At 37.4% G+C, this 24,247-nt stretch overlaps 1 protein-coding gene across 2 annotated transcripts; it reads right to left on the bottom strand.

Annotated features, from left to right (window-relative positions):
* Positions 1 to 18: 18 nt before the first annotated feature.
* Positions 19 to 23,154, bottom strand: LOC135476274 (folliculin-interacting protein 2-like). Of its 2 annotated transcripts, none has more exons than XM_064756268.1 (20): positions 22,838 to 23,154; positions 20,258 to 20,381; positions 14,521 to 14,634; positions 13,891 to 13,991; positions 12,603 to 12,668; positions 12,056 to 12,156; positions 11,611 to 11,691; positions 11,022 to 11,197; positions 10,161 to 10,243; positions 9,742 to 9,862; positions 9,304 to 9,476; positions 8,600 to 8,717; positions 8,310 to 8,362; positions 6,774 to 8,045; positions 6,221 to 6,331; positions 5,416 to 5,587; positions 5,080 to 5,141; positions 4,670 to 4,799; positions 4,134 to 4,261; positions 19 to 3,836 (listed from the first exon to the last, which is right to left on the bottom strand). In XM_064756268.1, the coding sequence occupies exons 1-20, from the start codon at positions 22,933 to 22,935 to the stop codon at positions 3,749 to 3,751; spliced, it is 3,372 nt and encodes a 1,123-aa protein (XP_064612338.1). In that variant the 5' UTR covers positions 22,936 to 23,154; the 3' UTR covers positions 19 to 3,748. The 2 variants fall into 2 exon arrangements, with proteins under 2 accessions (XP_064612338.1, XP_064612329.1); XM_064756259.1 differs by lacking the exon at positions 22,838 to 23,154 and adding an exon at positions 21,238 to 21,458.
* Positions 23,155 to 24,247: the final 1,093 nt, after the last annotated feature.

Raw genomic sequence — 24,247 nt, 5'->3', positions numbered from 1 at the left:
AATTAAAATTTAAACTAAAAAGATTAAAAGTTCCAAGATAATCCAGATGTCATAATTAGTTTTTTAAAATCTAAGCCTTAAATATTGATGAATTACGTTATGACTTTCATCTTAAATTTCACACATATAAAATAACGATATAAAGGGACTATTATTAATGATTTGATTGGCGTCTAGTTATAAACACGGGACTGTATTGTCTATTTCTTTATGGTTGACAGTTTGTCATTTGTATGGTACAGGACAGAGGTTTCCTGCTCCCTAGACTTAATTCATGTTGAATAAGTGAATTATTCTTTAGTAGAATGTTAAATCTTAATCAAAATGAATCAAACTTGCTTTGTCTACTTCTGCAGCTGAACTATACAGTTTACACAACATACATCCAAGACATCTGAGTTAAAGTTTTAATGTCAAGAGTTGTATAAATAATCACTGCTTATGTACAAGCATAAATCAATGTTCATAATCTCTCATGTATGCAAATGAAGCCAATAGTCCACATACACACATTTATACCATGAGTCAGATGTCTTTGTTACAAACGGCACAGCTAAATACACCAAACTCCCCTTCAGACACAGAAGAGCTTGACAGGACATTCATATCAATTAATAGATTAAGTTTACCAATGTATTGCAGCTAAAGGAACGAGCATATATACAGACCTTTCATTTTGCATTGTGGTGCTTTACTTTTACATATTATTTCAAACAATGACAGTCAAAACTCAATGTTTAAGTACCAGTAAACATCTACCTGGTAATGTTTCACATCACAAACTTTATGTAGTACATATTTATTAGTTAAAAATATCACAGTGAACTGTTTAGATTATGACTTGTTTCATACAGTTACAAAAACACAATTTTTCACTGAATAGCATCAGATGTTAATTATTGTTAGGGAGATATCTTAAGTACACAAATATGGATATTAATGCTCTTAACAGACATTTTCTCACGCAAATATTATGCTTAAAAGCTCACACACACAATTGTGATGAAATGAAAACTTTCTCAACTTGTACAAGTGCATTTTGTATCAGTGCACATCAACCCCATTCCAACATTCAAGAGAAACATAAAAATACAGGTATACGTTAGACCCTAAGTTGCCATGTCGTCTTCAAGAAGGTTTCAACATACCAAATAAATGTACACATCAGCCCATCACATATACAGATGTTTCATGTAGGTCTATAGAGTTTTACAATTTCTTCTTAATGACGTGTTAATTACTAAAAGATTAGTAAAGGTAATGTTGCACACATTAAATGACTAAAACTGTTGGATGACAATTCATAAGAACACACAACACTTCAATAAGTGTATAAAAACACCACTTAAAATAGTTTAACATGAAATTTTCAAGAGGACTTCAAAGAAAGTATTTGAAAGTCATTAACTTTTCCCCTCATCTTTGGAGGTGATGGTATAGGGTAAAAATGAAGAGTTGCATCCCCACCTTTTAGTAACAGTATCATGCAAATTGTACAGTCGTAGACGAACGTGACGAAGACATATACACACTCACCCACCTCTCTCACTCAGACATGTACACAATGGTAGCGTGAAGTTTTACAGTCAGTAGATCATAGATATGAGGCATCTCTTATCTTCCAATATAAAAAGACAGAGAATTCCTTATTGCACTTCATTATTAAAGAAACATATTTCAATCACAACACAATATGCATATACTTCACACCTAATAATACACATACACAAAAGATAAAACAAAAATGCAGCTCTGTGTGAACATCTGAATGAAATGAAACCTGCAGACGTACACGGACAACATTCAATGAAAATAACAACTTGTGTACCAGCACGTAATACTTAAATCACTGAAGAAGACCTCCTTGTAAATCAATCTCTCTACACTCGAGTCAACATCCCACTTGGTGAGATGAGTGACCAGTACAAGAGATTCAACAAAGATTTTAAAACCACAAAATTCACATACAAGACTACTGTAAGTCTTAGTTCTTGTAAATTTTCTCTCTACATAACATCTACATAAGCATTCTTGAGTAACATTTACATGTACACTCAGGACAGAAGATTAAAAAAATACAGGCCGCAAGAGACATCTTTGGTTGGATCATCAAGGAAGGCCAATGTAAAGTAATTCTAATTCTTGGCACTTGGCAGTGGCTACACTACAGCACCAGTATACATACCAACACATACAGACAATTCACCATAATGTCACCATGCTATAGGCTTCATAGACATCACTAACATTATCACACAAACAAAAAATTACAAAAACAATACAAACACTTGCTTGAGCCTGTTCCTCATAAAATCTCATCGTAATCTAGTATAACAACGCCTGCTAAGAAGTAAAATACATTTTACACAAAGAGTCGCACTGTCTTCTTCATTACATTATTTCCTCATCAACAGGAAGGGGTTTAGTAAACTTTCACCTATCTTCTATATTTACCTGATTGTACAGGATTTTTGAACAATCATTAATATTGATTATTTATGAAATATTTCCATCAGTACCAATTCCAATGCAGCCAAGTGTCCAATCTACAATTATTTTCATATTCCTTTTCACAGGCTTCCTGTAGAATATATGTCTAAATATTTGGTCCTGTTCAATGATCACAAAATACACACATGTATATTTCTTAATACCTTCAGGACATCTACATGCTATTGCAGTATTCTGATATGAATTGCCATTTAGCTTCATATACATGTAAGAATAAATGGAAATTACAGTTGAAGCCTTCAGATACATGCTGAAGTCTTCAGATACATGTTCTCCCACATTTGTGATACCAGTCCTGTTTGGTGTTTGGTAGGAATTCTCCCACATGTGTGATTCCAGTTCTGTTTGGTAGGAATTCTCCCACATGTGATTTCAGTCCTGTTTGGTGTTTGGAAGGAATTCTCCCACATGTGTGATTCCAGTCCTGTTTGGTTATTTGGTAGGAATTCTCCCACATGTATGATTCCAGTCCTGTTTGGTGTTTGGTAGGAATTCTCCCACATGTGTGATTCCAGTCCTGTTTGGTGTTTGGTAGGAATTCTACCACATGTGTGATACCAGTCCTGTTTGGTAAGAATTCTCCCACATGTGCAATATCAGCAATATCAAAATGTCTGAAGTGTGACACCAGTTTCTGCTTGGAGCTTGTGATGCCACTCCTTCTAGAAGTTATGGTGGGAGTAATCTTATGAAGTTCAGGTAGGAACAATCCCTCAGGTGTGATAGCTGTTTTGCTTTGAAATGGCATGATAACAATTCCATCATACTTCTTGATGCTAGGGTGGGAACGATCCCTCATCAGTGACATCAGTCCCTGGGGCTCAGGTGGGAATGATTTCTCAGGTGTAATAGTCCTGCTTGGAGCTCAGGTGTGAACGAATCCTCGTAGGTAATATCAGTCCCTGGTGCTCAGGTGGGAAAGATCTATCCGGTGTGACACCAATCCTTGGAGCTCATTTGGGAATGATCCATCAGGTGTGACACCAATCCTTGAAGCTCAGGTGGGAATGATCTCTCAGGTGTGATAGTCCTCTTTTAAGTTCAAGTGCGAACCATTCATCATAGGTAACATCAGTCCCTGGAGCTCAGGTGTGAATGATGGTGTAACACCAATCCTTTTTGGAGCTCAAGTGAGAACAATCCTTCAGGTGTAACACCAATCCTTGGAGTCCACGTGCAAACAGGCCTTTGAGATCCCTCAGGTGTGATACCAGTTGAGACAGGTCTTACTGAGAGCTTACATTCCTGGTCCAGGCACCATGGGTGAGTGAGTACCAGCTATTGAGAGCAGCAACTGGAGGTCACTAGAATTGTTTGAGTCTAATCTGCAATGTCAGAGAAAAAAAATGAAAATAATCCTGAAGACATATTTCTCAGCAAATACTGGCATATACATGTAAATAATACCCACAGCAGATAGAAATGCCACATATAACATGCTTCTGAAATGTATTTATGGAATGTAAATGTAAACTTTACAATCCTTAAGGCCTTCTGTCTATTTTATTGAAACTTGGGTCCAACCTATCTCCACTGCCCCAATTATATCAGAAGATCAAGTATAAATTTCTGCCCACAGTCCAAATACAGTTTTTTTAAATTTTTTTTTTGTAGGTTCTTACCCCAAGAGTGCAGCCAGGTCTTTCTTGTTACACTTTGTTTTTGACATCTGAATACCTCGCAAATATTCCATCAACGTGCGGCTCTTGAAGAAAATTTCTTGTAAACGGTCCTCAAGGTGCATCAGGCACTGGAAAAGACAAATCAATTAGGCAAATATAAATACAGGTCCACTAACAGATTTCAGACTGGAATCACACTAATTTACATTCCAAGAACAAAACCATTTTGACATCTATTCATTAAATGATATTCATGATTTTTTCAAAACCTCATGACAGCAGATAAGCTTACAGGTTCTACATGCAAATAAGCTGATAAATCTGGACATAATATCAAATCCTTGTATCTACTTATTGGGTTGGTGGTTTAAGCGGTACTCAGGAATATTTCACTTATACGACAGCAGCTAGCATTATGGTAGGAGGAAACCGAGTACAGCCCAGGGGAAGCCCATGACCATCCGTAGCTTGGTGACAGACTGACATGTGGATTAAAACACATACATGCATACACACTGTATCATGAGAGTACTTACAAATTCCGGACTCATCTTGAGTTTCCAGAGATCGTGCACTGCCTCCAGTAAGTTACAGACAAGCTGTGACGCCACCCACTTATCTGTTAGTCTGTCTGTGCTTGCGTGGCTTGACATCACCTCTACAGTCCTGGTAAATTAATACCCATGTAATAATCAGTATACTTTAACACTTTTTGAAAATAATGTAAGGCCAAGATTTTTCTGTTGATAGGTTTTGCCCACATATGCTGTGTAGCACATACAAATAGTACTGGGTAGTGATTTTTTAACTTTGATTTCTTTTGTCATCTGACAACTGTATTGTAAGCTCACATACATATAAAACTGTAACTAATACAACATCTTCAGTTGTGAATAGAAAATAGAGGTATGCAATATGATGATCAAGGCAGTGCACATGTACTTACCATGTATCAGTGTCAGCTATGACACACACAGCCTCTGTGACAGGTTCATCTAACACAGGGTGCTGAAACAGTCAAACAAGTCAATACCAATAACACAGCTGAAGGCATAACAACACTAAATATGACTAACGTCTACCGAAAAACATGCAGTTTATAACTCTTCTCTGCAGACTTGGACAGCACGTGTTATTCAGCGATGGTCCCTTTCTCATTGGTAGAGAATCCATCTCCGTATCACCATGCAAATGTACATTAACATGTGTACATATTACTAAACTTGAATACCTCATTAAATCCCAATTATTCACAGCTTTATCTGAAATTGTATGTGTTTACCTGGATTGCTAGATTCAGATCAGCCAACAATTTGTGATGAAAGTTGTTGTCTGAAGTCCCATGTAACACAAAGTCAGACAGATAATGGTCTGAAAAGCCTGCCATCAGGGATCGGCCAAAGTTCCTCTCGAATGCCTTGATGATCTTCACTGACAGTGTTTCACTGTTTTGCCTAAAAAGTTGAACAGGTAGTTGGAAATATTAAACTATATGGCTATAACAGAGGAAATTATCAATGTTTAGGACAAAAGAAGGTACAAGAATAGATGTGCAAAAAAAGAGTACAACATGCTATCTTATAGCTTTGCAAAAAAAATGAAAGTTACACTAAAAATAATAATTTTTTTTAATTATTTTCTGAATAATTTTTTTTAAGGTGATACAGCACAATTTAACATAACCTATACTAAAACTAAAGCACATCGGAAGTACTGTTCTCGCTAACAATTTAAGGCATAATGGAATTATGTTCATCTTTACCCATGTATTTATTTGGTCGATGTTTTCAATTACAAGAGGGTGAATATTATGGTGGGAGGACACCTGACAGAGCACAAGGGAAAACCGCGATCATCCACAGGTTGCTGAAAGACCTTTCAGTATTTCTCCATACAACCATAGAGAAAACCAGCATGAGTTGGACTTGAACTCATATTCACCACTTTCATAAGAGCCTCCTGAGACTTACAGCAGCGCTTGCATGCTAACCACTCTGCCATAGAGGCCCACCTGTATCCATATAACACAAGTACTTGATTTAGCGCAATTCAGTTTGACAGAGAACTTTGTGAATACATGTACAGACCTGAGTAGAGGAATTTCTTTACAGTTGAGAAGGGGATCTTGCATATCCATGTCAAAACTGCTGGTGGAGGACAGGTGCCTGCGACGGCCTAGTTCTGTGGGAGTCACTGATCTGTGAAAACAGAGCTCTGAATGAGTCACAACATACCACATACATATCTACTAAAGGTCTAGGTGAAGTTTCAGAATCAATACAGAGTACTACTAATGCTACCCACTCAGTGACTGCACTTCTGGGCAGAAGGAAGAGGCTTAAACTATTTTAGCTCAATGAACCAAACCAGGTATGAATGCCTGCATGCACAGATTTCCCATGAAAAATGCAGTCAAGTGGTAACATTAGGTAAAACTCACATTTAAACTTCCACTTTCCTGAACGTGTATAAAGATCATGTACTTCTATCCAGTTTCAGAGGTTAACTTTAACAATGAAATGAAGCTGAAAATATCATAGACTAAGCAGAAATGTCCAACTTTTTAATGACAAAAAAGGGACCACAGTTTTCTAAGGATTGTCAGCAATGTATAAGGGCGAGGTTGTTAAGATGACTTACCTACACCTGCCAGGTGCTAACGAGGTAGGGCGTATTGCAGGAGGTTTTTCACTGACACTGCTGCCTTGTCGGGATAATGGAGGGCGGTTTGTGGCTGGGCATTTCTCATTCTGCGTATCCTCACATTCACACGTCTTCTCGACTGCTTTATTTTCCCCTTCCTGTGATACCTGTCCTGAGCTGATGCCTTTGTCGTCCTCGAGCCTGCCTATGGATGAGCTAGACAGGCGACTGAACAGGGGGTTGGTGGTAACAATGTCCTCTTTCCTGATGTCATCAATTGTCTTCGTCTCGCTGCCATCTTCAAAATATTCATCAAACATACTGTTGCTACCTTCTTTCAAAAACTGTGCCTTGGCTCTATTACGGCACTGGATTTCTGCATTGCTGCTATTTAGGGGAGGCTCTTGTTTAGATGGAGCTTCCTCAGCTAGCTGTTCTGATAAAGCTGACCTCCCCTTAGTTGGGGTTGAGATACTGAGAGTATCGCTCAACAGTTCTCTCCCTTTATCACAGATAACAGGTCCTGATTTACCACAATCCAGATCAGTGGGGATAACATGTGATGAAAACGCCTCAGCTTCACTTCTGACATGACGCACATCCAGTTTGGACCTTTCTTCCACTACCACATTGAACATTTTACAGATCTGGTCTTCCCCATTAATATCAAGTGTTTTCTCAGCATTACCACAGTCTTTGCTTAATGCTACGCGGGTTAACCGAGGCCTGGCTGTGTCATTTGTCACTGAGCTAGGACAAGCAGCAGCTTGCTCCTCACAAGATTCATAACTGTTTTGATTTTCATCAGCCTTCTCTGACAAGATTTTCTCCATTTCTAGACCCTTTTTCTCTGCTGCTGGGTTTAGATTTGGGAAGTTTTTCTGTGAGGTCTGACACTGACAGAAGTCTGTTCTCTTGATATCAGCCTCTCTTGACACTTGACGCCCTAAATTGGACACCACTGAACCTTCAGAGGACACCAAAGAACCCCAGTCTCCTCCAAAAAACCTCACTGATCCATGGCCCTCTAGTTCCTCAATGGGGGTTATGGCCCCTAGTGTGACTTTGTCTGCCTCACTAGGGGTCTCTTCTAGCACAAGGTCCTCTAAACTTCCAGTCAAGAGTCCATTACTGCCACTTTCATGTACCTCACTACATCGGATGAAGTAACTCAGTACGTATAAAAACTTGTTGACGAGATCAGCCTTTTTCCCCACGACAACCGTCCGTGCAATCCGCAATGGGAAACCAATAGCACCATAGAGATCTCTGAAGCAAACAATGCACAAAACTTCAGCACTGAAAGAATTTTACAGAGGATCAAAGGAAAATAACCTTCCTTTTATGGTGCTTGTTTCAAATATTTTCAAAAAGAGCAACAGTATTTCTGAACTTTCTATAAAAGTAATAAACTTCAATGCTGTTACAGTATACAATGTAACAGTGAAAACAGTGAAACCCCAAAATATCAAAATGGATGATCATATGAAAATATGACATTGATTTGATATTTAACTTTTTCACAATCCTTACCCTAACTGTGCCCAGAGTGGATTATATGGGTGGGATTTTGCAAGTGTGTCCAGCTGTGAAGAAAAAAAAAACAATATTTTTTTATGATATGTACATGCTTGGTACATTAGGTAGCTAATAGAGTTTTGTACCCGTTTTCTTAAAATAAGGTACATGCAGGGAAGGTTAATATGTACAATTAATAAAAAAAGTTCGACTGAAAAGATGGTAAATGAGAGTTAACAAATACTATGCAAAGTTGCTTAATACATCACTGTCAATAAATTTATTACACACATCAGTTTACTTACCCATTTTGCTGAATGTTTGTCTAAGTAAGTTTTGGACGGTGTACCACCTGCAGGCGTTACCGTGGGAACCCAGGCTAAATGGTGAGTCAGAACTGCAGTTACCAGAGTGCTCACAAAGCTGAAAATAACACACAAATAAATCACGAACCACATTACACATGAAGCAGAACTAAAAACTGAACCAAACTTCAATGGTAAGGCCACATCAACTGAAATTGTTCAATATTAAAATTTGTGGAAAGTTTAGACTATGCCAGCAAATTTGTAGACACATTTACAGGATCAAAAAACCTTAAAAAAAAAAAAAATTAAAAGAAAAAAAAAAAAGATTGGACAAAATTTTCAGTTTTGTCCTTATTCTACTATTTGAGCTTTTAGTATTGGCTCCCCTGTAAAACACACAATATAACTTCTGTCACCTTGGGCAGCCATAATGCATTACATGTATGTGTTAATTGCAATAAATTAATATTCCAAAAACAATTACTACTGCATACCTTTCCATATCTACCATATGCTACACGACATACCTGTACATAAATAAACATGTTTCTAACAAAGGCATATTTAAATTGACCCAATGACGAATATGAACTGCATTTATCAGAAATATACAGATGCCCTTATGTCTCACAGATGCCTTACTGTACGGCAAATCAATACAAATCAATACATCAATACATCAGTCACAGCAAGTAACTCACAAATTTGTGTTCTTATTGTCGAACTTGGCGACAACTGTCATGAGCTCCTTCATGAACTGTTCACAGAGGACGTAACGGTAGTTACTGTAGGCCATCATGTTCAGCCAGACAGGTTCTGATAGCCGGGGAGCCGTATACAAGTCATAGATATCCTTACGAAACACGGCCAGCGCCTGTACAATACCAAATGTCAAGCAGTTACAAACTTTGCTATAGTTCTTCACATAGCACCACCGTGTATCTTGTTGAAGAAATTCCAAACACGGGCATTGAAGTTCCAAATATTCACTTTACAAACATTCACTTTACATGTCTGGAGGTTTTAAAAAATTCAAGTACTCATTAAAAGAACTGTTGCTTTTTGAGAGTTACTTAAAGTAGTTCCATATGGTTATGATAAGGTTTGAAGGATGACTGAGACAGGCTGACCGACAGTACCTCCATAATGATATGCACAAAGTTCCTCCTGTTATAGTAACCTCGTCCAATGGCAGCCTTCAGTTTCTCCACGTGACCCTCAAACAAGGTGATGTGAGAAAAGAAAAAATTCTGAAACAACCTACAAATGTGAAACAAAACACATCATCATAATTACAGTATTTAAGTGGGTTCAGCTGTTAATGTACTAGTTAATGTTTTTCTCTGGTATACATGCAGATACATGTAGTTCATCCAACCATCTTCCCTGCAGTATGCATCCACATAGCCTAATAACCCAGGTAGACTGCAAGCGGGAAAGAATATTCACAAAAACACAACGCTTGTAGGTACGTTAACTGCCATTACAAGAAATATGATCTCTACTCTTACTGCCGACAACTTACTCCTATCTTACTGAGCACTGATGTTCCACTTACTCTGTACTCTCCTGATCTTTGTCATCAAACAGATCAAACATGATGCCTACTCCTAGCTTGCTCTGTTTCTCGGCAGGTGACACCTGATGAGACAAACAATATGCCATGAATATTACCATTTAACCATACACAAATGCTGTACAACAAGTACTGTTAGTGTTCAACCTTTTCAACCACTAACGCATTTTTTTCAGTGAAATCTATGCATACAATTAATATGAAAATAACACAAAAATTACTTGGGTGTGTCACTGAAGATGATAGCTTCATGAAATAGTGCAGATTATTTCTCTACACCTCATAGTTCTCTCACAATGTTTCAAAATATTGGTCAGTGAGGCAGTTGAAAAGTTTAGAGAATTAGGGTATGGTAAAAACACTAAACAATGTCTAAATTCAAAGACAGCTGCACTTGACTGTAGTATTTATTTATTTATTTATTTGACTGATGTTTTACGCCATACTCGAGAATACTTCACTTATATTACGGGGCTGGAGGGAGGGGGAAACAATGCAGAGCCAGACGAAATCCACAACCTGCAGGTTGCTGACAGACCTTCCCACATACGGACAGAGAGGAAACCAGCATGAGCTGGACTTGAATTCACAGTGACCGCATTGGTCAGAGGCTCCTGGGTCATTGTGCCATGCTGGTGCGCTGAACCCCTCAGCCACGCAGTCCCCCTAGTATTTTTAAACTGGCTGTTTTGGTAATAATTATGATTAGTGAACATAATATAGGTCAATATTATGTCTAACTGAAGGTACCGTTGACAAATTGGTCTTGCCCAAATCAGATCAATAATTCTATCGTTAGAATTTCCCAGCACTCTGAGGAGGAACTATTACTACCTGACCTACCTCTGTTGAGTTGAGCAGCTCTGTGGTTGAGGGCCGCTTACGACAGTACGTCTCCAGGGAGGTGCTCTGGTTCCGCATCCAGCGCCGATGTAAACTGTTAAAGCTACTAGAGCTGTAACCTGATGAGTTGTTACTGGGTGAAGGCAGAGAGGTCTGGAAACTGCCACTAGAGGTCACTGCAAGTCAATAATGGTGGTATCAACACACACAATGAACAGGTACATACTTTAAATCAATACACATAATTCCGTCCTGAACTGGTGAAGACATTTTAAACCCATCTCAAACATGCTCATGATGTATTCACTGATAGTTTCACATGTAATGGCAGCCCAGTTTTCAGTAGCAAAGTCTGTGCAGAACCCATTAGTAAACCATATAACCTCACAATATTCTTGATGCAAAATATTTACATATTTATTCATTTATTTATTATAGTGGGAGGAAACTGAGTTTCATACCATATAAGGCAGATGCCTATTCTAATAGTTGACTGTAGCAATACCATATAATATGTGTTGTACACAAAAGTCCTTCGTTTATAAGTCACAACTTATTTACAATACGTTTGTGGATGATTGGCACTTACTGGATGCTGATGCCAGGCCACTGTCTTCATCCATCCAGTCCAAGTAGGTGGGAGAGGGGACGTCCATAGGCACGCTCTGGGCTGCAAACAGAACATAACAACATATAAACCAGGACACTGTGATTTATCAACTGCTGTCAACAAGAGGCACAGTGGGTTAAGATATAACATATCTCCTACATGTGTATTTATTATGCAGGCCTAACTAGAGTAGTATCATGTATATTTGGGACATGAGAGGTGAATTTGGGACAGTGCCAGTATAGTGAAGGACAGAGGGTAATGACCAATACATATAGAGTTTCAGGGCACCAGATACCAGAAGTTGCTTTTGGCTCCTTGTCTAAAAGCCTTGACTGTTTACTTGGCTGGACCAGGTCAATACACAGATTAGACATAGGTGTACATTTGGATTGCTGTTACTTAACGTAAGCCAACTACTTACCAACATGTATACCAGGTTTGTCTAAGCCAGAGATGTGCTTAGGAGCAGAGATATCACCGGTACTGCTGGCTAAACTACAGGTGTCAAATGATTCCTGGTCTCTGAAACAACAACAGGTTAAACCAACTCAAAATATACATTTTCTGTGCTACACGGAGTTTTAGCTCAAAATATATTACTGTTCATAGTACAATTGTAGCTGGATGGAAGATATATTATAACATGTTATCTTAGCCACTGCAATTTATTTATTTATTTCACTGTGTGACCATGCTCTGGTAATTACAATTGTACAGTTGCACTCAAATGGTACTTAAGGCTGTTTTGGGGCTGTTTATGTAAGGCTACAAGCGTTGGGCCATATCAAAATTATTTATGGGATATATGACAACAGGATTTACAAGACCGGAAACTTGGTAAGGCAATCTAAAAAACAGCAGTGAAGATGTTTTCAGGTTGATTCTCATTCAATAAGCGAAGTACTGTGTTAAACACCTACATGTACAAGTCAAGCTAGTGTGATAATAAACAAAGATAGAATTCTAACCCTGCTGAGTCAGTTTTTGGCTTGTCGGGTATGAACACTTTGGTCAGCATCAGCTGGGCAGGAGCTCTGATGACAAAACAAAACATGCTGTCAGGATATGTATACATGTGATAGGTTAGACATTCCACTTTCAAATACAAATTCTAACATACCTCCAAAACACACTAAAAGCAAAGGTGAGCAAAGTGTGCTCAAATTGACAATCTATACACAGTTGCCATCCTCATCATGGACGCTGGGACAGATCCATTTCGCTAATAAAATAGGGGGGGGGGGGGCTGGGTTGTGCTATCAGAACGTCTGTTATCTTCAAAATTTGACAGATCACACTTTCCGAGGACAAAGGCAAAATGAATTTACATATAATTGGTCGGCAGTTAAGTTTAAAGGTGAAATATTTACCATTACCAACATCATGTTTTCTTGTGAACTATAATATAATCTGGTTTACATTTCTATATAATCAAACTTTTTAAATGCATGTGTTATAGTGAACACATAAAATTACATAAGATGCCTGCAAACCGACTCAAAATGCATACCTTACGGTAGCTCCGAGGCGATACTGTGAATCATAGTAAGCTATAATCTGTATGCCATGCTGAAGTATTTCAGCCAAACAAACTGAGTCTAGTGGAAGAATAAACTTATATTTGCTCAATGAAAAGCCTTCAATTATAGTATTACAGACATCAGAGACAGTCATTTTTGGTGATAATGTTTTGAAAACATACTTGTACAACGCTCATGACAGGAAAGCTGTTCAAGCCCAATGACAGACTAGGATACGTTTTGATGACAAATTTTTAGATGGAAAACAAAGTGACACTAGCCTATATGAAATCCCGTCAAAAAATATTTAACATCTTGTTTGTTAGACTGTCCAATATGTTTTGTCGGTTAATTATGACGACGGGGTTCTTGTGTGACGGGGATTTTGTCTGACGGGGCTTTTGACTGCGGGGCTTCTGTCCACCTGGGCTTTTGTCCTGGATTCAAGGCGGATAGCTGGTATTACAAGCAAGAGATGGGAGTGAACAGCTCCTTATCCTCAAAAAGGGGACAACTCCCATCTGCTGAGCATTATCTTGGTGATTTGAGCATGGCAATCTATGTTTTATTTCTTAAATCATCCTGTTATGTTTAGTTCTGATTTACACTGGCCACAAATGTCAATGCATAGTATACTGTGCAGAAATTTTTTAATTAACTTTAACTCAGAGAACTAGTAATATTATGTCTTGTAATAATAATGCTGGAAATTGCCCATAATATTCAAGCAGCTTACTTTATAAAATGAACCTTCATTGCAGATCCCTTGAATGACATGGCCACTGAGCCAAACATCATCTCCTCCAGCATCTTGACATCAGAGCCTGGACGGGAATACTGAAAGACACACAGGCAGACATGTATTAACATACAATCTTTGATTTAAAACAAATCTCCTAACACACGCCACTACCAATTCCCATGCCCTGCTAGTTTTCACATTTTAATAATGACCTTATTTCAACTTGTTTTATAATGCTGTATGTTGATGGTACTTGAACACATTGTTCTGAACAATTAACTGAGTTAATATGTAAAGCTAATTCAGTTATCATAGATAGTGCTGACGTACAACATGGTACACGTAAATATGTAAATACAAACAAGTCACTTTTTATGCAGACTTTGCTTTCTAAGATAATGTCAACTTGTCATGTGCATTACATCATGCTTGATTAAGCTGTGTTGGGGTTTGAACTGACAAGCTCTACGACTGCTAGTGCTTCGATGACAAGCAAAGGGAGATAACCACTACAGAGGACTTGTGCATTCTACTCTGTCGCATGTGTGTATCTGTTGATCTAGCAGAAATGTAGCACATACATGTATACCGTACACGGGAGAATCCATCAGGGACTACTTTTACCTGGTATTTAGCCCCAGGTTTAGTGGGCTCGGATTCCCCTTTTCCAGGCTTAGCACAGCCTTGGGTGCGGGCACGAAGTATCAGTCTGGAGGCTTGACACTTCCCATGATCTCCCTGAAAATACAGGAAAAATGAACTGTTGAAAGTCGTCTACTTAATCACCGGTAAAGAGAAGAAGACAAGGCAACAAAAATTAACCCACGTGTTATGACGTTAATTTTATATACTGGTTATGAGATTCTAGCAAAAAAGGTCAATTAACATGGTAAAACTGTCACTGTGACTTGTATGATGTACATGTGGCGTAAATATGTATTTTGACAGTGATTTTATATAGATATGCAGAAAAAACTACTCTGCCCTTCAGCTACAGTGGCTGGTTTGGCTTCTAGCAAATTTTAGTTCTGGTAACATTGACACCTGGATGATTGAACATTTCTAATCTCTAAACATAATTTGATATAGATAAAATTACACATAATTAATATAACATCTTATTACACATATGTACATATTAAATTATGCTGATGGAATACAATCTTAAATCTAATGACTTTCAAGTTCATATATCTGACATGCAAGTTGTGTACACCACTAGCATACTTTGTAATGGATGTAGAAACTTCAGAAATAAAATCACATTCATTAATCTCTTATTTTCCACTTTTAGATAAATAATTTATGCAATGAAATGGAAATATTCATACATCTAACTTGAGATACATGTATATGGGACCTCCTGGACTTCTCGGATTGTGGCATTAATTTCTCAGATATATACCGGTACTAGGTTTCTAAGTTTATCTAATACAAACACAAAAACAAGACTTGAAGAATACCTATATTGTAACTTTATGACACATAATTTAATGTGGCCCAGCTACACCTGAACAGTCACTCTGAGCTAATTATAAGTTAGAGCAACTGGAAGAACAATTCATTACACACTTAAGCTACTTATTGAAGACTGACACTAATGCATGTACATGTAAATTGTGTAAGGTTATTAATTGTTTCCTTATGCTCTAGCCTGTTTGAACCAGACCTACTGGTATATATTATATGAACATGCAACAATGTGTTATTTACAGGAGACACAGGCGTGGATTTGACCTACATTATAATTCTCAGACCTCGTGACCCTGACATAGGACAGTCATATGACACATGGGAGGATGACCCAGCAAAGGTAAACCCAAGTTACTCACTCTCTCTTGTACACACAGGATATAGGTCAACAGACACAACACACAGGCACAAATGTATACACAGTCCTTCTGAACCCTACCTGTAGCACCTTCATGCATGTTGCATGCTGCGCTCTTCATACTCTGATGAATATACATGTAAATATACTATTACTTCTTCAACACTTCAGAATAGTTCAAAACTAACAGCAGTTGGTGTACCTACATAAATCAACTCTCCAGGTCCGTCAAGAGCCCTGTGGATGGTGGAGGTTTTCTCCCACCACAATGCTGGCTGCCGTCTTACAAGCGAAATATTCTTGATTATGGCATTAAACACCATTTAGTTCAATAAATAAAATCTATATGTTACATCTAAGAGGTGACCTGCATATACATGTTATCTCTGTTTTGTGTTATATCTACATGTAATGTGACACTGCACACGTCGTGTAGATAGACACGCACAACATCTCTGAAGTGCTAAGAGTATTATGTCCATGAAGTAATATATACTTTTAGTAAAAAAGATAAAATTAGACATTGTAATCTTGATTACATTAGTGGAGAGTTATATCCTCCACAAGTGGTTAATGGAGTGGCTTTAAGGTATTACGCTGACTGCTCTGAATAACAGACACATGCTGTGTTGATACATGTATGCTGTAGGCCTACTTGTGTGAACACTGATAAGACTTCAATATTGTGTCATCGCATAAAATAGTGCAATTCACTATTTCCCTAATTAACCTTAACAGAATGTATACCAGGTATACAGAAACAGCAGTTCATCACTGTAAACCCTGTCCAATATGTACATTTCAGGATGCAGATGTAGATGTACATACAGATGTACACACCCATCTAGCATATTTCACCTAAAGTATGACCTGTAAAAATGTAATTTCAGGTCACACTTGTTCTTAACATTTATCACTCTAGACAGGTACATGTATATATATGCATAAGTTATGCTGTATGTCATATGGGTTGAGAAAGGAATTAGAAGCTATACCGAAATGTTACCAGCTAATAAACACCAGAGTTGTTATAAATTCTGTTCATCTGTAAAAATACAATTTCGCAAGCATTTTACAAGTTAGGTCACATCAAATACTATGTATTAATTAATATAAACATGTACCCTATAAGTTTTCTGATAAGTAATTAATCAAACTTCAGAAAAAAATCTAAGCTGCCCTATAAAGTGATGAATGAATCAGAATCCAGCAAAATATGTCACTTGAAAAAGCTAAACTTTATGTGAAATACAGTATGCACACACATGTTCATGAAGAAACCTATCCCACATTTATTTACAATTTTGTTCCTACATGTATGACTTAAGTACACCACAGAATAAACACAGTGGCCACACTGTTCAGTCAATGCTACATGCCAAACAAGACAACTTTAGGCCAAAATTAAAATAACACGTTTGATGTTAAGCGACCGACCCTTCAAAAAAATTTTGTCGTGTTTTCACAGATGCCAAATTTTTTTAATTTCACTTACTGTTTTTTTTTTTTTTTGTTTTTTTTTTCACCGATAGTCAATGCACTACACCTTAGAAAGATACCTAATCTCGCGAAACTGATTTGCTGAGAACTGCACGGCTTTGGTTGTAACCAGCACGAAATGTTTACAAACACTGACGAAGCGTGGACCATGACAGGCCTATGCCTCCAAAGACAAGTTGCTCAAGCTTCAGATGAGGTTCTCTGTGTAGCCCACTTACAAATCCATTCGTTTATCTTTTGTGAATTAAATTAATTCAGTCATGAACTGGTATATTAAAATCATAGTGACAAATTGAGACCTTACATGATAATATCTGCTGTAACAAATTCAAAACGGGATATTTTTGTTTTAAACCTACGTTATCAAAGAATCCCCAATAGAGCCCCTTTAATGTTGTAATCCACCACTGTGTTTCTCTCATCTCATACCTATCAGAGGCCCCTACATCAGCCCCTTCTGTTGGCATGGAAAAATATCCTTCGGGAGATATGAATATTTAAAACTAGACCCCAGCAGCTGTGAAATGGGTCTATTACCCTTCTAACTTCTCACAGTATGGTAAGAAAAAAATATGTGTGAGCAAGACCTTAAAAAAAAAACCAACAAAGACTGATTATAAATGAACAAGAGCAAAGCAGAAAACTAGATGCTACAATTTTTTAGCATAGACTTATATAAATATGCTGAATACGTATAGAGGCTCTATAAACAATAACATAAAATTAGTCATCAATTAGTCTTAGCCTACATCCACAACTTTTTTTTTCTTAGCATGTGCATACATGTTTAAATCAAAGCTATGTTTGCACTGCAGACACCTACAAAAGTATATTCAGTAAACCTGTTCAAACATATGTATCGTTATCCGATACCCATAAGTATACACCTACACATACATCCTAACATGTATCTGAACATTTGATTTATTATTTCTGTCAACACTAAAGAACTCAAACCCTTATACACATATCTGTTTACTGACCCAAGACTGACCCAAGAAGCAGCCGCGGTCAGGGGTCAAGGGGACTAATCCATGTCACAGTGACCTGACAGTGGCTGTGAGCCACATTCTGATAGCAGGATGGCCTTCTAGCTGTAATATTAAATGCTTGCAAGTAAACATATATAACTGCCTTCTCTCAGTCAATGAAGGCCAATACCCTGTCATCAAACATAGATATCACACCCAAACACTCAGAAAATTAAATTTAGGTCCTTGTAATGCAGGCCTGCAATATTCACATTTAAATTATTAGCTTCACTGAAGTGTGAAAATCATACTCCCAGTCTTTGATGAGGGGTGTGACAAACACATCTGATCCAAAAAAAAAAAACGAATGCCTGCGGTACATTTAAATTTTCCTTGTAAACATGTGATGTTAATTTAAATTAAGGGAGTCAAATCTAATTAATGCACATTGCATATGACTGTCTTCAGTACAATGTTAAACTGAATTTGGACACGGTAATCACCTGTCATCTAGGCTTCCAAACACACTGAACAAATGTACATGTATTAAGAGTCAAGAAGAGTATACATATAAGTAAGAATTAAATTTTGAAACAAGAAATCAAAAAACAATAGTAAATAGTTACTCAATGTGCAGTGTTTGTGAGTGATACACTAGCATGTATAGGTATTTTATATCACCTTACAGTAAAATGTGAGGGGAATGATCAGTCTCACTATCTACAACTCACCTGAAATTTACAACCCAATAAGGCAATGATTGCATAGTACCACATAAATTACTGGTTCAGGTAATTAATATGCGTGTTATGATCTTATTAATCTGCTGAATTTATAACTATATCCCTGTCTTCCCAAGTTTGGCCATGAGCTGTGAACCACATTGGAGAAATCCAGCTTAATGTGATAGATTACACAAAACTTGTTAAGATAATTAATATACATTTTAATTTTAGATATTTAATCCGCAGAATTTCTAATAATTCCCTCTATGAATGTTAGACATATGTGTTGACCGTAGCCTAAGTTTGATAATAACTGAGCATGCAGTTACAGTAAATTATGTAGATCTCAAGATCTGAAAATATAGTCATACTAGAGGTGTACTGGCTTGCACATCCCCTAACATGTAACTATTACAAATCCCCTTCACACTACCATGACTATACAATATCGGTCTGCCTGAACTATAAATGAACGTTTGTATGAATCACACATCCTCTGATATTCCTAGAATGAATGATTACCGCTTAACGCTGTTAACGTTATTCAGACACCTCTGTGTTAAATCTTATGTCATCAGTGCACTGATTTGTAAACTTCAATTATAGCTGCAGGGCATTGTTTAGATATAGGTAAAACATGCCTGATAGTGGCTAATGTGTGACTTCATTCCACACCCCCTATATACAGGTATATTATAATTTAGTACATGTACCTCATAATAATGTGCACAGTTATACATGTACACGTTATATATGAACATAAATCACGGTTCAAAAACAAACTATAACAACACATTACCATACTTATTCAGCAGAATATGCATGGTATAGGCAAGACTAATTTAAACCATTAGAAAGAACTTATTATATTCTGCATAAAAAAGGAAAATATAACCAAATAGGGTAGCTGCTTTTGAACCAGTATTCCCTAAATGACTCTAAAAATTCAACCACCAAAGAGCATTTTTGTGGCAAATACTATCATAGGAAATTACTTCTGGTGCATAAATTTACATTTTCCCAGTAGGATATCATCCTACCTTCCGAACACCTCTCAAAGCACAATTCTAGAATCAATGGAACTCCCAGAAGCTGAAAGATGGGCCACTTAGTCGTGGACAAATTTTAGGTGATTTAGGGTATGCATGTCAATGTACAATTGCACTGATTAGTCAATCTGGTAAACAATATACAGCACTGCACTTGGCATAAATAGTCTATAGTTTATCACTCATAATGAGCCAAGGTAATAAATGAGCAACTAGATACATACATTTAATAGTCTCGCTTTGATATATATGTACATGTACCTAGTTATGTCCTTTACTACTCACAGATGTGGTGTCGTCTATTTTCTTAATGGAATTTGAGTCAAAAAGGAGTTGTCTTCCACGGCGATCATTGTCACCAAAGATAATCAGGCGAATTTTATTTCTTTCCAGTTTTGGGCATTTCCACCTGAAAAACAAAACAAAGAAACTTTGCAGTCAAGCAGTCAAGGTGAATGCAGCCAGAGCAGAGCAGTAGACAGGTACATGACTGAGCCAGCAAGATCCTAGTCCTGGTCCACTATCCTAACTTTGGTGCATATAAGCACTAAAACAGCCCTGTATACAAGTCTTATCTAGACTAATGAGATCAGTAAATACAAAATTCATTTATTTACATATCTGAGTGTCATACAATGCCATACCTTATTTCTTCTAATTTCTGGGGCACACAATCTGCTCTTTTTAGCCAGTATACATGTAAGAAATAGGATACCTAATATTTCACTTATATGACCCCCAAACTTTAGCAACTTACTGACAAACATTCCCCCATGTGATGTACAGGTATGTATGTATACTCACCATACTAGTGGAAGACAAGTGGTCATCAATAAAGCTAGACTGCTCAAACGGCTGTCTTACAAATAGTACCAAAAGTTAGGGCAGTGGAATACTGTAAATCCTAAACCTTTTCAACCACTAAAGCCTTTTTTCAGTTGATTTTACACACAGACATATTTTGAAAATGATGCTCAAATTATTTTTTGACTCATTAAAGATGCACACTTCATAAAACTGTGCAAATTATTTCTCTACACCCCATAGTTCTCTTAAATGTTTCAAAATATCAGTTGCAGAGGTAGTTGAAAAGGTTGAAGACAAAGGGTATACAAACTCCCTGCCCAAGGATAGGATTGAACTTACAACTCATATTTGTCCTAGCAACTGAAAGACAAGCGTCTTAATTAATCTGCTGCGCCTTGATAGGTCCTAGAATATAAACTAAACCATACACAATAATCAAATACAGATCTCTTGAGTACCTGTCACAGTAATTTGTAGAGTACAAATGAGAAAGATTTGTCCCAAACTTGTCATGAAACTTCTCTTTCAAACATTCCACTGATGAAATCTCCCAAATGCTTGATAACGAAAGGTTCTTCATCACCATGATGTACCACCTCCAGTAAAATCCCACTATGTGCACATGTACATATAAGCAGACAGTCTCCTTCTGAGATAGGACTTTTCTAATTGAAGTAACGTCAGTGAAATCCTGAAGTTCAGAATAGATCCTCACTTATCAGTCGCTCGAGACGACGCTGAATAATCCAGTGTGTAAATATCCAATGCTTGTTATCTAATGTACCAACACTTAAGAGAATAACCCAGCCAAAAAAAAAAAAACGGTGGAACTGACATTCAATCCACAGAAGTACAAGTGCATGTAAATCTGCATGAAGAACCATCATCTGCTGCCCATAAACCATGTTGCATCCTCATGTGTCTAACACATGCTCACATTCAGGTGATCACAACCATGTGACAGGTCAACAGGTAACAGGTCATTAACATATTCCCACCTGCATATTAGCTTTGAATTCACTTTCCAAACAAAAAATGAGGCACAATCCCGCTGAGAAGAGGTGAAATAGATGTCTTTCATAAAAAAAAAAACCCAAGAAAGGCCACAAGTAGCAAAGAAATTCTATGCATAAATCAAGCATGCAGACATAGGACTACTTAACAGCAAACTTTGATTTGCCGAACAAAGTACAAATAGATTTATTGTATAAATACAGCAATAGCCCATGTGGCTCAACTCACATGACCTATTGTGTTATCTTCAGATCACATGACTATCTGTCATATATTCACCTCCACTCATACTGCACAGCCCACTATTGACATGACTGACCAGGATATCTCTAAATAGTACCCCTGCAGTAACTAAAGCAGCACCGAGTCTACGTGCGACACACCTTTAAATGCTAGCACAAGACATCATTACATGTAATGATAATTTAGTACCAAACTCCACGATTACTAAGATCCTTCTTCATTACTATTATCAATGAAATGACATTATATTATGAGTCTAAAACGGTCTATAAATTTTATCACTACATATATGTAGTGTAGTGCATTCATTATTACATATAAATCGTGCTTTTAGAGAAAGCTCCATCCCACTCAAGGTCCCCCTCTCCCAAGACATCGCATCAAGCTACAATACACACTCAAAATCTTGTCTCCTGGTCGTAATGAGTGTGACTTGTTTGTTATTATTCAAGTTCAACTTGTAAAAAGGTTTGGTTGAAATCGAAAGCTATTTTCTAATAGCCTTTAAATTCGCCGTTTAAAAGACTTCACTCGAAAACTCTTACAACTAGGCATAAAGACAACTGAAGCCCTTTACATCCATCTGCTTCAAGTATTAAAGCAGTGTCTATGGACACTAACGGGTTTCAGAGACTGGGTCGTGCATCCAAAACGATGGTATGCAACGTGTGCTATATTTAGACAGTACTACGAGTATGTTCAACCGGTCGGGCGATATGTTTACTAAGACATATGCCCATCACTGACCCTTTGTGGCATTTTGTGCCTTCTGAGACATATAGTACTACTGAAAATACTCACTTTGAGTTTGTATCATTTGGGTTCCATTTGTTACCATTGTTTCGGAACGTTTTTCGGCCCTGAAACAGTCTTATCAGAGCCATATTGGAAATCGCCATCGGCAATAACCATCACATGACATGTGCGTTGTATTTTCTCAGAAGGAAAGCAACTTTCTATTGGCTGTTGTGGAAAGTACGGCGCAGTAGATTGGTCAATCTAATGCATTGGCAAACTGCCAAACGTCATGTGCTTCCCCGCTGACTCACACGCCTTTTACGACATATGAGGCCGAGTTATGGCAAACATAAGCACATGACAGTCATTTTTTGTGTTACACAAATATGGCTATGTGTATAGGGCTCTCCCGGTTCCACGCCCTCTGAAATACTATGTATACAACCTCCTGCTGAATCTTAAACATGAAATATAAATAGATTTATAGAGGTAACTGATCAAATATAATATAATTAAAGACGTAGACCTACAGCATAGAAATTGAGTAAAACCTGAGCATTAACGACTGTGTGATATGTGGCAAATGGTCAAATGTAGGCCTAACTGCTGATACGGATTCTTGTCAATTTGCCACAGTTAGGGTTCTGTTGCAACGGTTCATATAAATGCTTAAACAGTAGAAAATCACACGCTTCCTACAACATGGCTTAAGCAGAATTAGGTAAAAAAAAAAAATGCAGTGGTGTTAATTGCAAATGAGTTGTTTATGTAGTGTTCATTTGGTTGCATGGGATATATGTAAGTGCGGCTATTATGAAGCAATATAAATTACTGAACCTTCAGTAAATATCATCATATAGATATAACTGGCGAGAAACTGATATAATAGAATTTGTTCCATCCTGTGTGCAACAAACGATACTCATATAAGACACGGAAATGTCACGTGTTGTGTAATAAATTATGACGTCACTCGAGGCAATGATTGAAGTCTTGGAAAACAAGCTTTGGGATGCCCTGAAATCCTTTTACCGGGTCTTTACTCTGCACATATATCCATTGTAGTTTATGTACTTAACAGCCTGCACTGCACATGTTTGTCCGTGGGCCTTCATTTCGTTGGTTGTCATTAAATTGGTTCGACTTTAATTTAGATTTTTTTTTCTTTTCTACTTTTTATTTTGAGATGAAAAGTGATACCGTACTGCTTCAAAAACCACTGTACTGTAACTACCTTTCCTTAGCAATAATATGGACATCCATCATCTTGATTTGTAGTTTTGAGTTTGCGGTGTTACGTACGTGTCACTAACGCAAGGCACAGCTGTGGTGCGCAAAGTGAACATGGGTGATTTTACAGATAGCTCACTGTATACAGTTAAATAGTTCAAGAGATAGTTAAAAGTTTTTTTTAAAAAAAGACAGTAGTATATGTACGTTTGTTCATAGGATTCTATTTAAGAAAATAAAATC

This window comes from Liolophura sinensis, chromosome 1 (assembly GCF_032854445.1).
Source record: "Liolophura sinensis isolate JHLJ2023 chromosome 1, CUHK_Ljap_v2, whole genome shotgun sequence".
NCBI classification, from domain to species: Eukaryota; Metazoa; Mollusca; class Polyplacophora; order Chitonida; family Chitonidae; genus Liolophura; species Liolophura sinensis.
Note: the sequence above shows the minus strand (reverse complement) of the source record. Positions and strands in the feature narration are given on the sequence as shown.

What these genes read in the sequence shown, in the direction of transcription:
- LOC135476274 (XM_064756259.1), bottom strand. Translation starts at nt 21,365, where the DNA reads ATGGTGATGAAGAACCTTTCGTTATCAAGCATTTGGGAGATTTCATCA. An exon ending in TGGCCTGGCATCAGCATCCA is followed by an intron (nt 11,198 to 11,610) that starts GTAAGTGCCAAT and finishes ATTGACTTGCAG; the next exon opens with TGACCTCTAGTGGCAGTTTC. An exon ending in TTGTGCATATCATTATGGAG is followed by an intron (nt 9,477 to 9,741) that starts GTACTGTCGGTC and finishes GGTATTGTACAG; the next exon opens with GCGCTGGCCGTGTTTCGTAA.